General features: G+C 35.3%; 1 protein-coding gene across 2 annotated transcripts in view; it reads left to right on the top strand.

Annotated features, from left to right (window-relative positions):
* The first annotated feature begins 1,006 nt into the window (after positions 1-1,006).
* The window catches only part of LOC106129381 (ras GTPase-activating protein raskol), a 108,217-nt gene continuing 95,994 nt past the window's right edge, over positions 1,007-13,229 (top strand). The window contains exon 1 of one of the 2 annotated variants that reach the window (XM_060953777.1): positions 1,007-1,904. In XM_060953777.1, coding sequence (XP_060809760.1) covers positions 1,103-1,904 — 802 coding nt within the window. In that variant the 5' untranslated portion in view covers positions 1,007-1,102. The remainder of the gene's footprint in view (positions 1,905-13,229) is intronic. The other variant, XM_060953783.1, reaches the window with a different exon arrangement.

The raw sequence follows: 13,229 nt of genomic DNA, 5'->3' as shown, positions 1-13,229 counted from the left end.
ATCCAACTTTGTTCATCATCAGACACAAAAAGCCTATGCCATTATGAGACAAGAAACAAAAAGAGTAAAAATAATAATAATAATTTTGGTCTTGAGAGCAAGTTGTGTTACAAAAAACATACTGGTAAATTCGTAGGTAACGGCAATTCTCCGGTATCGGAGATAAGAGTACCGTACCACCGGATTTGCCAAACACCTGTGTAACAAGCTCAGTCCACCCACGTATGAATAGATCTTAAACATCACTCATTTGAAGTGCAGTATAAACAAGCCAGGTATCAGAGAAATTGTACAGCGTATCTGCACTGGAAATCAATACAAAAGCAAAACAAAATTTTTGTCACTTTGATCTGTGAACTTGTAAACTTGGTATTCTTCTTTGAAGTAATAATCTAGCAACCTGTCACTATTTGAATCTCAATTATATAATTAACCCAAACATCTGAATATGTATGTATGTATGGTAAACGAATATGTAGACTTCATGTAAAGTAGGACTAACCTACATTATTTAAAGACACAAGTAAGGCTTCGATCAACGGTTAATTATTTCGTTATTGCATTAAATTAACTGTTACATTATTCTGTGAAAGAGGGTTTTCTGAGGAATGAATTTTTTATATGTAGTTACCCGTGCGCAGCCGGGGCGGGTCGCTAGTTTACGACCGATTATTAGGTCGTTAATAAGGAGATATCTTTTTTATTTGAATAAAATCAGCATCTTAACTACTATTGGCGTATGTTTCCTAAAGTATTGCCCCAAATAGATAATAGTTTTATCAATAAGATATAACAAAACAAGTAGAGCCTCGGTTACGTATGTGACTTTTAAGATATAATTCGTGATTCTCACGAAAACAAAGAACTGGTTAATTATCTCAGTTAATCACGTTACTGTAATTAATGTAATATCTGAACGCAGCATAACGTTTATTTAAACAGTTGCGGACGTCGACTGTAGTAAGATTATTCTCTTATTTCTCAGAACAAACAATGAAAGTGTGACATAAGAAATACGAGGTTATTTATTGTGACGTATGACCTGATGAAGAGAAAAACAGTGTACTTGACTATGGTGTGTCAGTGATGGTGTTTGTTCGCTATGCCGGATTGGCGTTACAACGTGCTGTCGACGAGCGAGGCGTACATTAACGCCGAGGGTGCTCCGGGAGACCCTCTGGCTGCCAGCTACCCACGCCGCACTGAGCGCACAAGGCCGCCCCACACATGCCCCTATACAACCATTTTTCTTGGAACTCGGGCCCACCATAGCCCTTACAGACTACCGCTTTTACAGAGTGAGGCTGGTGACCCATACGCAGATGTATACTCAGTTGATCGCTCATCAAATCTCACAGATACATCCAGCTTTGCCCATTATGAAGACTGCCGACAAATTGGAGAAATTTTGCCAGAAGATAGCGACGAAAATTTGGCCGATAATATCACGTTACAAGTTCAAAAAGTGCCATACACGTCAAGCGTATTTTACGTTTCAACAAAAAGTGACACCATTCGAAAGGAAATAGTACAAACGGATGAATTATATCTCGTTGAAGGTACCGACTCAGATGCGCTGTCGTCCTGTACCTGCGATAGTTTCGAACGGTGTGAATTTGATTGTAGGGATTTTGAACCATTCTCGGACACTTGTTGCTGTGATCCACTTAGTGATGGCGTATGTAGTCGGAGCCCAAAAGAAGTTGATTCACCGGAACACTTCTGTGAGCGGCCCACAGAAGCCGATGGTGTGTCTGCTCGAAGTGACATGGATGGATTAGATTTAGCATTGTTTGAACCTGCACAGGTAGATGACTGTGAGAATATCCCAGAAAAATCGAATTCTACATCGGTTTCGGCGACTCTATGTGGAATATTGTACGCCCTTCCAGATGCTAGCCCTGGTGAGTAGTTTTCATTAAGTTGATAAATAAGTGTAAGGTGGAAAAGGCAGTAAGATAATCCCGCAATTATAGTGATTAGAAGTAGCGACTAGCACCGCGCGTCGCTATGTCGACCGCTGTGTGGTCTGCATCAATCGGACTCGTATCGGATACGAGCAACGGTGTGCCGCAAATTACTATCACATCAATCACTAGCAGTCATTGTCATAGTCGCAGTAAGCAGCGTAATCTGGACGTGCTTGCGATGTGATCATACAGTTACAGATACACAACATGTGCCAGTGATGGACATAACGAGCAAATTGTTTGCAACCTTGTCTCTATGTGAACTTAATGTAGTAAGGTATTCAAAATACTTATTTTTTTGTGTCGTCTTCATTAATTAAATTCAGATAATGATGTTCAAATTTGTAATATAAAGAAGTTCACTATGTATGGAAAGAGAACAAGCACTGCACAAACTCTTGTACCGTTAGAAGTGGAACTCGTAAATTTATAATTACGAGATAGAGGGCGATTGTCGACTCACATGCAAATACTATAGATGCGCCAAATGATATCAGAAAAATAAACAGATTAGTCTTATTTCAAAACGTAGTAAACGTAAAGTTTAGTAAGTTAAAGCAAGAATACATGATTCTAATTCCAACAGTTCGTAACTTGCATTTTTCTATACGCGTCCGAGGATTTGTAAAACAAAAAAATATTCGGCTTTACCGCTGTTATTTCGATAATCGGTCTTGATGTTGACTACGAAAATGAAGCGGCTACGTAAAATGGGAATTATTAGGTATGTTAAAAATGTAAGCCCCGACTTTATAATACCTATGACAAGTCCCTCATTATTTTTTTTTATGAGAAAATCTCTATAGGTACATAGCGTTTTTCTGATGATGATGATTAAACAAAATCTTTTTATTGGGATTTCTTTTTACTGCGTTTGACCTCGATAGGGGGTGGGATTTCAGTAACTTCCACTGAGACTTGATTGACACCATATCCACATTATTGGCACATTCATTTTTTAAGGACTTGATAGCCAGAAAATAGGAATTAATTTACCACATGGAAGAGATACTTATTTGACAAATTATGTATAAGTAAATTATGAGCATTATCGTAATAATATACACGAGAAGTCCTACTTCTACCAAGCAAGTCGTGGGAGAGTTTATTTTGTGTAGTCTTGTTTGTTAATTTTCTGTTATTTACACTACACAAATTTTACGTTTATCTTTTTTCACTATCAGCACAGCTTATGTAAGATTTTGGCTAAGATTTCGGCTTCACTATTTGATAGTTTTATTTTTCTTTAATCTGTCAGAAACTATTCTGCAATCAGAAGAAATGTATTGTAGTTCTTTTACTTGAGTATGCTCGCGGCTTCGCAAGTACCGAAAATCCCGCTATTTTCCATTCCCGCGAGAATTTCGCCTATTCCTCAATTAGTGCACCTAGACCACAAAAGGTACCATATGCCAAATTTCAAATCTCTAGACTCAGTGGTTTTTTACTATACGTAGATCAATCAATTAGTCAGTGTCCTCTATATAAATTTACATTGAAACATAAAAAAAATAAATAAGAGGGAACTTGCTTATTTTCCTATCATTTTCCTTCCTTCCATAATCGATCGCCACTGCGTCCAGCGTCGATAATTTGTAGTAACTCTTTACAGGATGCACAAAATTAACGGCTTCATACGTATGACCGCGATTTCATGTTTAGTTAATTTTGTGGCACTGTTCCGATTCTTCGAAAACACTTTATGATCATGACTAAATATTCAGTGATTTTATATATATTAAAAACCAAACACAGTCACCTCTGCAACTTTGAAATATATCCAATATTCGGTATTCCTGGGCTTGAAAATATTTCTCTTATAAGTAAAGATCTTGAATACGTGCAGTTTGATTGCTGTTACAGGAAATTCTTGTTGAACTTGATCGGGATGAGACTGGAATACTGGATGCTCTCCAGTTGCGTGATGCAATCGTCTACTTATACTTTCTAATGAGAGCGTTCTTCCTGCTCTAAGTATTTGCAGGAAGACGACCGAAGGCTATTAGTGCCTACTACCTCCATGTAGGTACGTGGTTATTTTCTATCAGTTCTTCATTCGGGTATTTAGGTATAGCATTATTTATTTTTGCATGCGTTAAATTCAATTTTCCAATACCAGAAATCATGACTGTTAGAATGTGTGCGTGTATGTTTGTTACTTTTACACCCAAAGTCGTAGATTTTGGGTGTAAGAACTGGAAGGCATATTTAAATACATACATATTTTACATACCAGACGATACAAAATGAATTCGTATACTATTATATTATTGTTTGTCTCGCATACTTAATTCTTGTTGTATCATGTATACTTTGTTATGCTATAAATGTAATAGTTACATATGTTAGCAGTTAGAATTCATATTAGTTGGTCAAAATGGAAATTAATATGCAAAATAGATTATCTTTACTGTCTTAAATGTTGAGGTTGATTCTTAATTAGTATTTTAAATTAATATCAGGGACATGAATATTTCTGTTTTATGTAAGACTAATTTATGCTTGAGAAAAAGTAGTCTGTGTTGTCCCCTGACCGTTCTCTCTATCGCTGCGAAAAGATATCATTAAAAATGATCCAGTAGATTATTCGTTAGTAAAAATACAAATCATTTTCTCTTCATAATATTGGTATAGTAAGAAAGTATGGATAAAGAGAAGTAGTCTTCTTGAATTCTGTTCAATCTTTAACATCATCCTCCTGGCGTTAGATCTGGAGGGTCCTCCATGAGAAGTAAGCTCGGGTAATTTCACGAAGCGATTCCGGTCAAAGGAGCCTAACGCACCGTGGTTCATGGTTACAGCTTCAGTTACCTAAGTGCAGATTTTTTCACAAACTATAATGTACTAGTTAGTAAGTATTTTAATGAATGGTCTTAGGGGAGTTCTCTTACGCAATTCTTTATAGAATGTTTTATAGTGACGTTTTGTAGAAAAAGCTCGATGCGATGTAAGGACAGTTAGTGCTCTTTCTGCAATTTCATGTAATGGCGAGCAATTTGTGTGAGAAACACGCAGACAATACGGTCACGGAATTGAGTTTACGGTATCTAATTATATTATGATATCTACAACTTATGAATTGCAGTTGTATTGTTAACATGTACTTAAAATAATGTTCTTTTTTGTTCAGTTTCATTAAATATCAAATTCAGAGATTGACATTTTATTACTGTTTAATATATATTACGTATTGATTTCATTATCTATTCACGCTTATACTAATTGTAATTAATTTTAGTATCAAAATATACTGATTGTTAGGGCCTTGGAGTGCAGTAACCAGACAATGACAGTTTTTTTTCAGGTTCATATGAAATTATTTACAAAGCAGTGGAAATTATATATCTGCAATTAAGGATAAGCGAGGTAATAGTAATAATATGGTGTTCACTTTGTCAATATACAAATGGTTGAGTATACGCCCTTACCTTGAACGCAATCCGATATTATATCTAAGTAAACTGTAGCTGTCTTTCATACGGAGACCCTGCGTAAATACTGGGCATACTGCACCTTTTGTTACAAAATATGACTACAAAAAAGCAAGGCCTTAGATTGTTTTTGAAATTCAATAATAAACACAACAGTGTCTATTTTAAGAATATTGATATAAATGATTGAGCTGTTTAGATTATATCTGGTACTATTTGTGTTTGAATTTCGATAGTCTGTCTTTCCAAATGTAATAATGTAAACTAAGTAGCGACAGCAAAGATTAATGGTCAATATCAGTAATTGTATTGTGTAGATCAAGTTGCGTATTGTTCACACGGATTAGTTAGAAGTGACGATTCGTGTTGTGAAAGCCATGTGTCTAATTCAACAAATTTTTCATTGCAAGCAATCGGCCTTCTCCGACTTTGCGTAATCTCGGTTTGTGTATTTTGATGATGGATGATTGGATTTCTTGAGGCACCTACATGGAATTAGTGAATAGGTTTCACGCTAGCACTGTTCGCTCATGGCAAAGCATTGTCAACTCGTTCCACTCTCTAAAAATGAGTGTTGAATTACTTGCTGTTAGCTAGCAGCTTAACAATTTTTTTCTATGCAGTATTAATTACTTGTGACCCAAATCTTATTCTTGTAGTATGTTGATTTATTTTTTAATGTAGATTTAAATTACTCCTCCGCTTAGAAAAAGCTTTATGAATAATAAAATTACTAAAATAAGTTTTAATCTCTCTCAAATCTGGCAAGTGAGTTACTGTGTCACTTTTGCAATCATATAAACATAATTAATCGATTTGTTACGTGTGGATGATCGTTTAACATTCAAGTTTGTAACAATTTCGGTGCATTCGATTGTTTATGTCGAAATTCCGAATGTGATCGACCGTTTAAAAATATTCATCGGTAACGTGCTACATAATTGATAATTAATTGATTACAGCAATTACTTTGCCTTTGCTGGCCCGTGGCGCGTGTGTTGCCCATCGGATCCAAACCAATTGTACGGTGAAGAAGTCGAATTTTGATAATGTAATGAGAAAATATGAATGATTTTTGGATTCTAGCGTTGTCGTTTGATTTCGACTTAACTGAAAGAATTTCCGGTCTCAATATACTTGACATTGATTATGTTCTTGACTAAATATAATCTTTTAAATACATATATTAATTTTAAATGTCAAGTTTAAACTATCATTTTTTATTAGAATTTAATACATAAGTATTTACAAAATTTGTCCTCACCTATACTTAGAGCTCCAAGTAACCTTAAGTGCAGAGACAGGCTACGAGTAATCGTGTAACCTAACGTGTAACTAATCAAAATTATTTTTAACATTACTAATGTTAAAAAAAAATTTGATTAGATTTTTTTAGCTCGATATTCAAAAAGGCAATGCATTGGTTATATTTCTATACAAGGGCTACGTTAATTATAATGTTATATAATTACACTAACATAAATTAAAAAGCTTGCATCGTTAAAAAAATTATGTTAGCATCATACCTACTATTAAAATAAATATATTAAGCGTCGACCACACCCACGTTTATAACGTACTCTCTGAGTGAGAAACAGATAATTGATACAACATTCCTGACCATACAAAATATTTATCGAAATGTCAGCGGGCAGCTGATGACCTGGCCGCGAGTGCGCACGCGCCATTACAGGTGACAGTGGCCAGCCACCTGGTATAACTGGTTCACTTCCAGAACCCAGCAGTTAACTCCGCGCTCTTACGTTGCAATCGCTACTATTATGTGGCATTCATCGATAATCTGTACCTAAATAAGTGGCAATAAAAAGGAAGAATGAGTTATATACTTACTATTAGCAAAGGCGTCTAGTACATCAATTAGTATTTAGTTACCTGAGTGAATGCTTCCTAATTAAATGTAAGTAAAGCTACGGAATTTAAACCTGCGAAAAGCTGACCGAAAAACGAATTTTAGTGTTTTTCAGCTGATTAACATCGGACTCGAAAGCATAATAGCTAAGGACCAATGCTAACAAGAGGAATATTTGTCTTTCTTGTCCACGTCACATTATAAGTAAAATTTTGTGTTGTATTCAGCTGACGACCAATAATGGAAGGAAGTGTATGCGATTCTCGGAAACTCACAAGCATGCAAACACGTTTCCGGTGTCGGAGAGCGATCAATAAGAAAGTTATACACATTAAATGAAATTCTAGATTGCCATTAGAATCCTAAAGTATTATCGTAAGGAATAAGAATAATTTTTAAGAGTATAATCCAGTGTTGGAGTCACGATTTTACATATCTTACACATAGATCATAAGAATCTGAACAATGACTAGATTTCCGTGTGAAGTTTGTCTTACTTAGAAATAATTGCGAACTCCAAACTGATGAATGAAATTTTAATATAAACTTGTCGAAGGTCTGGATGGTCGAAGGTTGTTTTGTAAAAATAAAGTTTACTATAAACCTTATTGAAAGTACCGTCAGGTATTGCTCGTGCTTGCGTCTGCGTGATCTATATGAAGAGATCTGGATTTGTTGTTAAGCTTATACTTATTCATGGAAAAGAACAGTGTTTTATGAAATTAATTAATTGTTTAGAATTAACCCGCTGAGGTCGTCTAGTTTCCGCCGTTCGATACAATACAATAATAGACTTGTGCGAATGTGCGTGTTATCCAACACTGAATCTTTGTTACATCAACCGTGCAATTGTGGGAACCATATTGCATTTGCTTATTATCAGAGTATTGTTATATGGTTTCTGGGTAATAAGAGCACATATGTGATTTAATTTGAAACGTTGTTGCGCTGAATACCTGTTTTTTGTGCAACTATTATGGTTTAGTTCAATTTATGCTACGTTTTGTTTAATAATAAAATAAAAATAGAAGAAGCACTTATTAAATTACACAAACAGATCATCTTCTCTTGCCGATTGTCTCCTCTTTACTTCCGATTTTTTCTAGGAGGACTTTGTAAATTGAGAGCCTCTGTGATACCGGAGGTCCCAGGTTTATCCCAGGTGGTAGGTGCATCCCGACCAGGGCATGATGAAAAACGAACAGTTTCTAATTGATTTGGTTCTTGGATGTTTATCTATATAAGTAATTAAATTAAATTAAAATAAACCTAGTATCGTTGAGTTGGTATCGCGTAACACATATCTCGGACTTACTTCGACGCTAACTCAATCTGTGTAATTTGTTCTGTAATATTTATTTATTATTATTTTTATAATTGCGTTTAAATTTGAGTCGCGTCAGTCGTTGACAAATAAAAAGAAGTGATGCACAGAGTGGGTACTTTTTTCAAAAAACAATACCAAAACCATTTGGTCTTAGTATAATTTTTGGATTAATCAGGACTGTTGTTTTATATAACCCGTAAGGTTAAAGCCGTGTGATGTATGTATTTAATCTAAATTTATCATTAATGTAGTAACAGTTGAACGTGGCCTTTTAGTCTTTGCGAGACTGTTGGCTTTATCTATCCCGTAAGGCATAAAAACTTGATTATATGTAGGTAATAATTCTGGTCTAGTTTGTAATTTTATGTTCGATGAATATCTTGTCCCTTTGTTAATAGTACTCACTCGGTTTCACAATTAAGTCCTGTTATACTAATCGCTAGGAGTGGTCGAGTTAATTGTGTCGTCCAACTAATTTATCGCCTTTCTCCTTCATTGCTGCAAAGGGCCTGCGTGGCAGATATACTCGTATATATGCGCCTACGCATTTTGAAAATCATTACGCCGTGGCAATGCAGGACTGTATGTGAAATTTGTTTGTTTTTTTTTTTATATTTTTTTTCTTTTCTTTTTTTTTATCTCAATGTATGACGGAATTGCAATATTTTCGACAGTCGACATCGCATGCACAGTAAAATGATTCCAAATTAGATGACAATACGGGTACGGGTTTAAACGGAGCGATTTACATTTTAAGCAGATTAAAAATATCAATGAATAACGCCATTGAAATATGAATTAAAGGGAAGCAATTATATAACATAATATAGAGTCAATTGTGCATAAATCTAAATCATTTTATTCAATGCAGGGTCACTTTTTAGAAGCGCCTAAGTCGGGCATTTGTATGCGAGACACGGCGAGGAGTCGTGACGAAGCCGTCGACACGTCGGTCTCTGAATGTCGTCAGGGAATCGCCTGTCAAAATGTAGCTGTTTTTACACTAACAATGTAAGAAAAATATTCAGCAAATTTCCTCAAATTTTGCTGGCTTTTGGCTTTCAACTTCAAACTATATAGGTGTACTCACGCTTGTATATGCTATATAGAATGCGACAACAAAAAGTAACATTAAAAGCAATGTCAAAATCGGCTCTGTCTACCTCATAAGGGATAAAGACGTGATCATATGTATGTATGTATGTCAATATCGTGCCCGCTATCTAAAAATCTCGTTTGAATTGTTTCGAAATTGTAGTATTGTTGGTACACGCCGATGTCGATCCAGCTTAACACCAGAAGATTTGACGCCCACGCTCCAATCAACTTGACGGGAAGCTTTACATTGTTCTTAATGCATGAATGTGACACTCATAAGAGATAACGTATTGCCTACTTTTTGTTGTGAATACTGAGCCTTCTTTGTGGATAAGCCGATTAGGTTAACACATAATATAATGTTTAAAAAATTAAAATAGGTCACACTGTTTTGTAGCCGTAGACTCCTAGGTTTTAAGGCCGCCGTTAATAAATAAAACTTATTCATTTGTTTAAAACTTTTTTGACCCTGGCTGTACTTAATGTCATATAATTAGTATTTTTTACCAGTCAACCTTTGAAAAATGGTAAAAAATTATAAATGAGGTGTGAACTACAAATTATTATCTCTTTTTCCCGGAGAGGTAAAACTTTTCGCAAGTTCCTCTTTGCACAAGCGATCTCAAAGCAAGAACTGGTTATACTTATAAATATTTTACAAATGAATGGTCGAATCGAAAAGGTGCCTTATGCACAAAGTGATGGTGATGACAAACTGCGTGATGCGCAGGGAGGCAGGTTCAAATCCCACCTAAGCCATGCACCAATGTACATCCGATGCTCTTCTGGTGAGGTAAAACCAGAAAATGACCATAAGGGTTAGCTATCCAGCAGAGGTCGCGAGGTCAGATTAAATCAGATGGAATTCGCTTTTTGAAAAACCTAATTTTTCTTATCCAGGATCATTGTCAAAGGAGTCTCCTGGGCTCATCTTCGAGTGAGATTTGCGGGAGGATCTGGGATTAACGGCAGTAGGAAGAACAAAAAACAATTATCAGTTTTTTCTCCGTCTATGCAAATTGCCTCCGACCGCAAGATTTGTGGACATATACATATTAAAAACACCTTGTAAATTTTCTGTTCACGGTAATAGTTACCTCGACAAGTTTTCTCCGCCAGCAGTGATATATTTAGAAAAATACTGGTATGTCCATGTGTGCATGCGTAAATATATATATCAATATATGTGTGTGTGTGTGTGTGTGTGTGTGTGTGTGTGCAAATGCATAATTTTATAATCGTAGGAGAATGCAGGGCGACGCCCTTCGCGTCCGTCGACAACTGACCTTTAGATTTGCCAGCTTGGGAACCATGACCAGGCATTTTGTTTTTCTAGCAATCAAGCTACGAGTAAATGTTAACTACAAGTATGTTAATAATTACTCCTTGGTAGGCGACAATTTTGCAGGATAGGGGTCAGGTAACCACATTTATATGTATTCAACGTATCACACCATCAACAATTACACCTTTGCTTAGTATTGGAAGGTTAATGAGTCAAGACATAAATATTAAGAACGTGTAAGATTTTAACATTTGCTAGTATAATAATAATATTTTATTGTAGAAATTAAAAAGTGGAATAATCCTTGAATTTACCAAATAACAAACCTTTCAGTTAAAATTCACTGCGAGAGGACGAAGGCTCGCCCGGGGCCTCCCACGCTCTCTTCTCCGATTACTGAAGCTATTTTCAACAGAACCTGTTATTTTAAACACCTAGAAGAAAGTAAGGATGTAAGGAAATTTTCTATTTCGGTGTACTTTGAGATGAGAAAGTTGAATTACTTATTAAAAATGCTTGTAAGTGTATGTAGATTGTTTTTTTTTTAACAGAAAAAATCATAACGGTTCATGTAAAATTACTAAAACAATCTCATATTGTTTTTGGCACCGCCGTCTGTTGCTGTCTATTTTTTCCTCTCCCTCCAATGGTTGTCTGTTGTGGTGCAATGGAAAGATCATTGCACTAAAAGAAAATTTAGTTTTTCATGCAATCTAGTTATCTTATTAACAAACTCGTTAAACGCACATTTTGCATAAATCAAACGCATATGGTGCGAATTGAACCAGTACACATCCTGGCGGAGGGCTCGGCGGCTCTGAAGCTTGTGACACGGAGCTCAGACGACGGCCATGTCGGCCTGGGGTTCAGTGTTCTGTGCCTCGTATAATGTAATATTTAAGGCAACTTGTAACCAAACGGGTCGTACTCGTTCACTTGACGGGCTGCAAACTGTTCTTTTGGTCCAAGTGCATTAAATCTTCACCTTCACAGCGGTTTAACAAGGTGCCACTGTAACTAATATTTACAGTTTGTGGCGGTACTAGTATCGTGATTTGACTGAATATTTTGTTATTCGTGTAAATAAATATTTTTCAGAATTTAGTGTTAAAATTTTTAAGATGTTTAAGATATATATAAAGGATACCTGATTTAAGACAGAAAAGAGTTATAAGCAATTAATAAATAATATTTTATATTGTTGATGGTAATAATTAAACCAACCCATATCACAAACAGTTCTTACTTATTTATTAAATATAAATTTAATTTTACGACTCCAATAATGCTGACTTCTTCTTAACTCCGGCTTTCTGGATATAATGAGCGTGCGCGGCTATGAAAGATAGCGACTTGATTACCGGCGGCTATTCTCGAAGCGTGAGGCGCTGGTCTATGTATCGAATCATCGAATATTACTATGATAACTAATGTATATGTACAAATTTCCATGAAAATCAGATTTTGAACAAAAGACATCAACGAGATATATATTTTTTCGTTATATGCTGCGAAAGTAATTCACGAATACAATGTGATAAACATATTTTATTCATAATGGCAACTGTATGCAACCAATAGTTGTATAATAATGACAATACTTTTATACTGGTATATATTTATTTTATATTCAAAGGTTCTTTTTCTTGTGTAGTAATGATTTTATGACTGTGTAGAGCACACACATAAGTGACATTCATTTTTGTGATGACCTTATTCTTAAAAACAAATTGCATTGCAAATGGGTTGATAGCTCTTTCAAACAATCAATCAAATTGATTTAATTTTAAATCTGTCAAACATTCCTGATGTTTGACAGATTTAAAATTAAATCAACGAAGTACCTACTAAATAACGATGAATTTTTAGACTATTACTATATTACTCACTACAATCTCTTATTTTAAGCCAAATACTTGAATGCGAGTTCATTTGCAACTACATCTTCTTTATATAAAGTATTACCGAAAGATATAAGCAAGTCGTGTGTTGTGTAGAGATAGTTTCGTTTATTTTTTTAAAGCCCAGTTCATCGAAACCCTTCGTTAACTTTCGAGGAGAGACTTGTTGTATTAGTCGATATAATCAATGAATTCATAGCTAATGGCGACTGTTGGCTACTGATAGGGCTTTACTACGAATGATCAGTTTTCTTATCCATTTCGGAATATTTATTTTATACTAAGTCATGAGTCAGTGTTTAATAGATTAAATGGAACGCATTAATCCCGGTTGCAGCGCGGCGCCG

Source organism: Amyelois transitella, chromosome 4, assembly GCF_032362555.1.
Source record: "Amyelois transitella isolate CPQ chromosome 4, ilAmyTran1.1, whole genome shotgun sequence".
NCBI classification, from domain to species: Eukaryota; Metazoa; Arthropoda; class Insecta; order Lepidoptera; family Pyralidae; genus Amyelois; species Amyelois transitella.
This window is presented reverse-complemented; position numbering and strand designations above follow the sequence as displayed.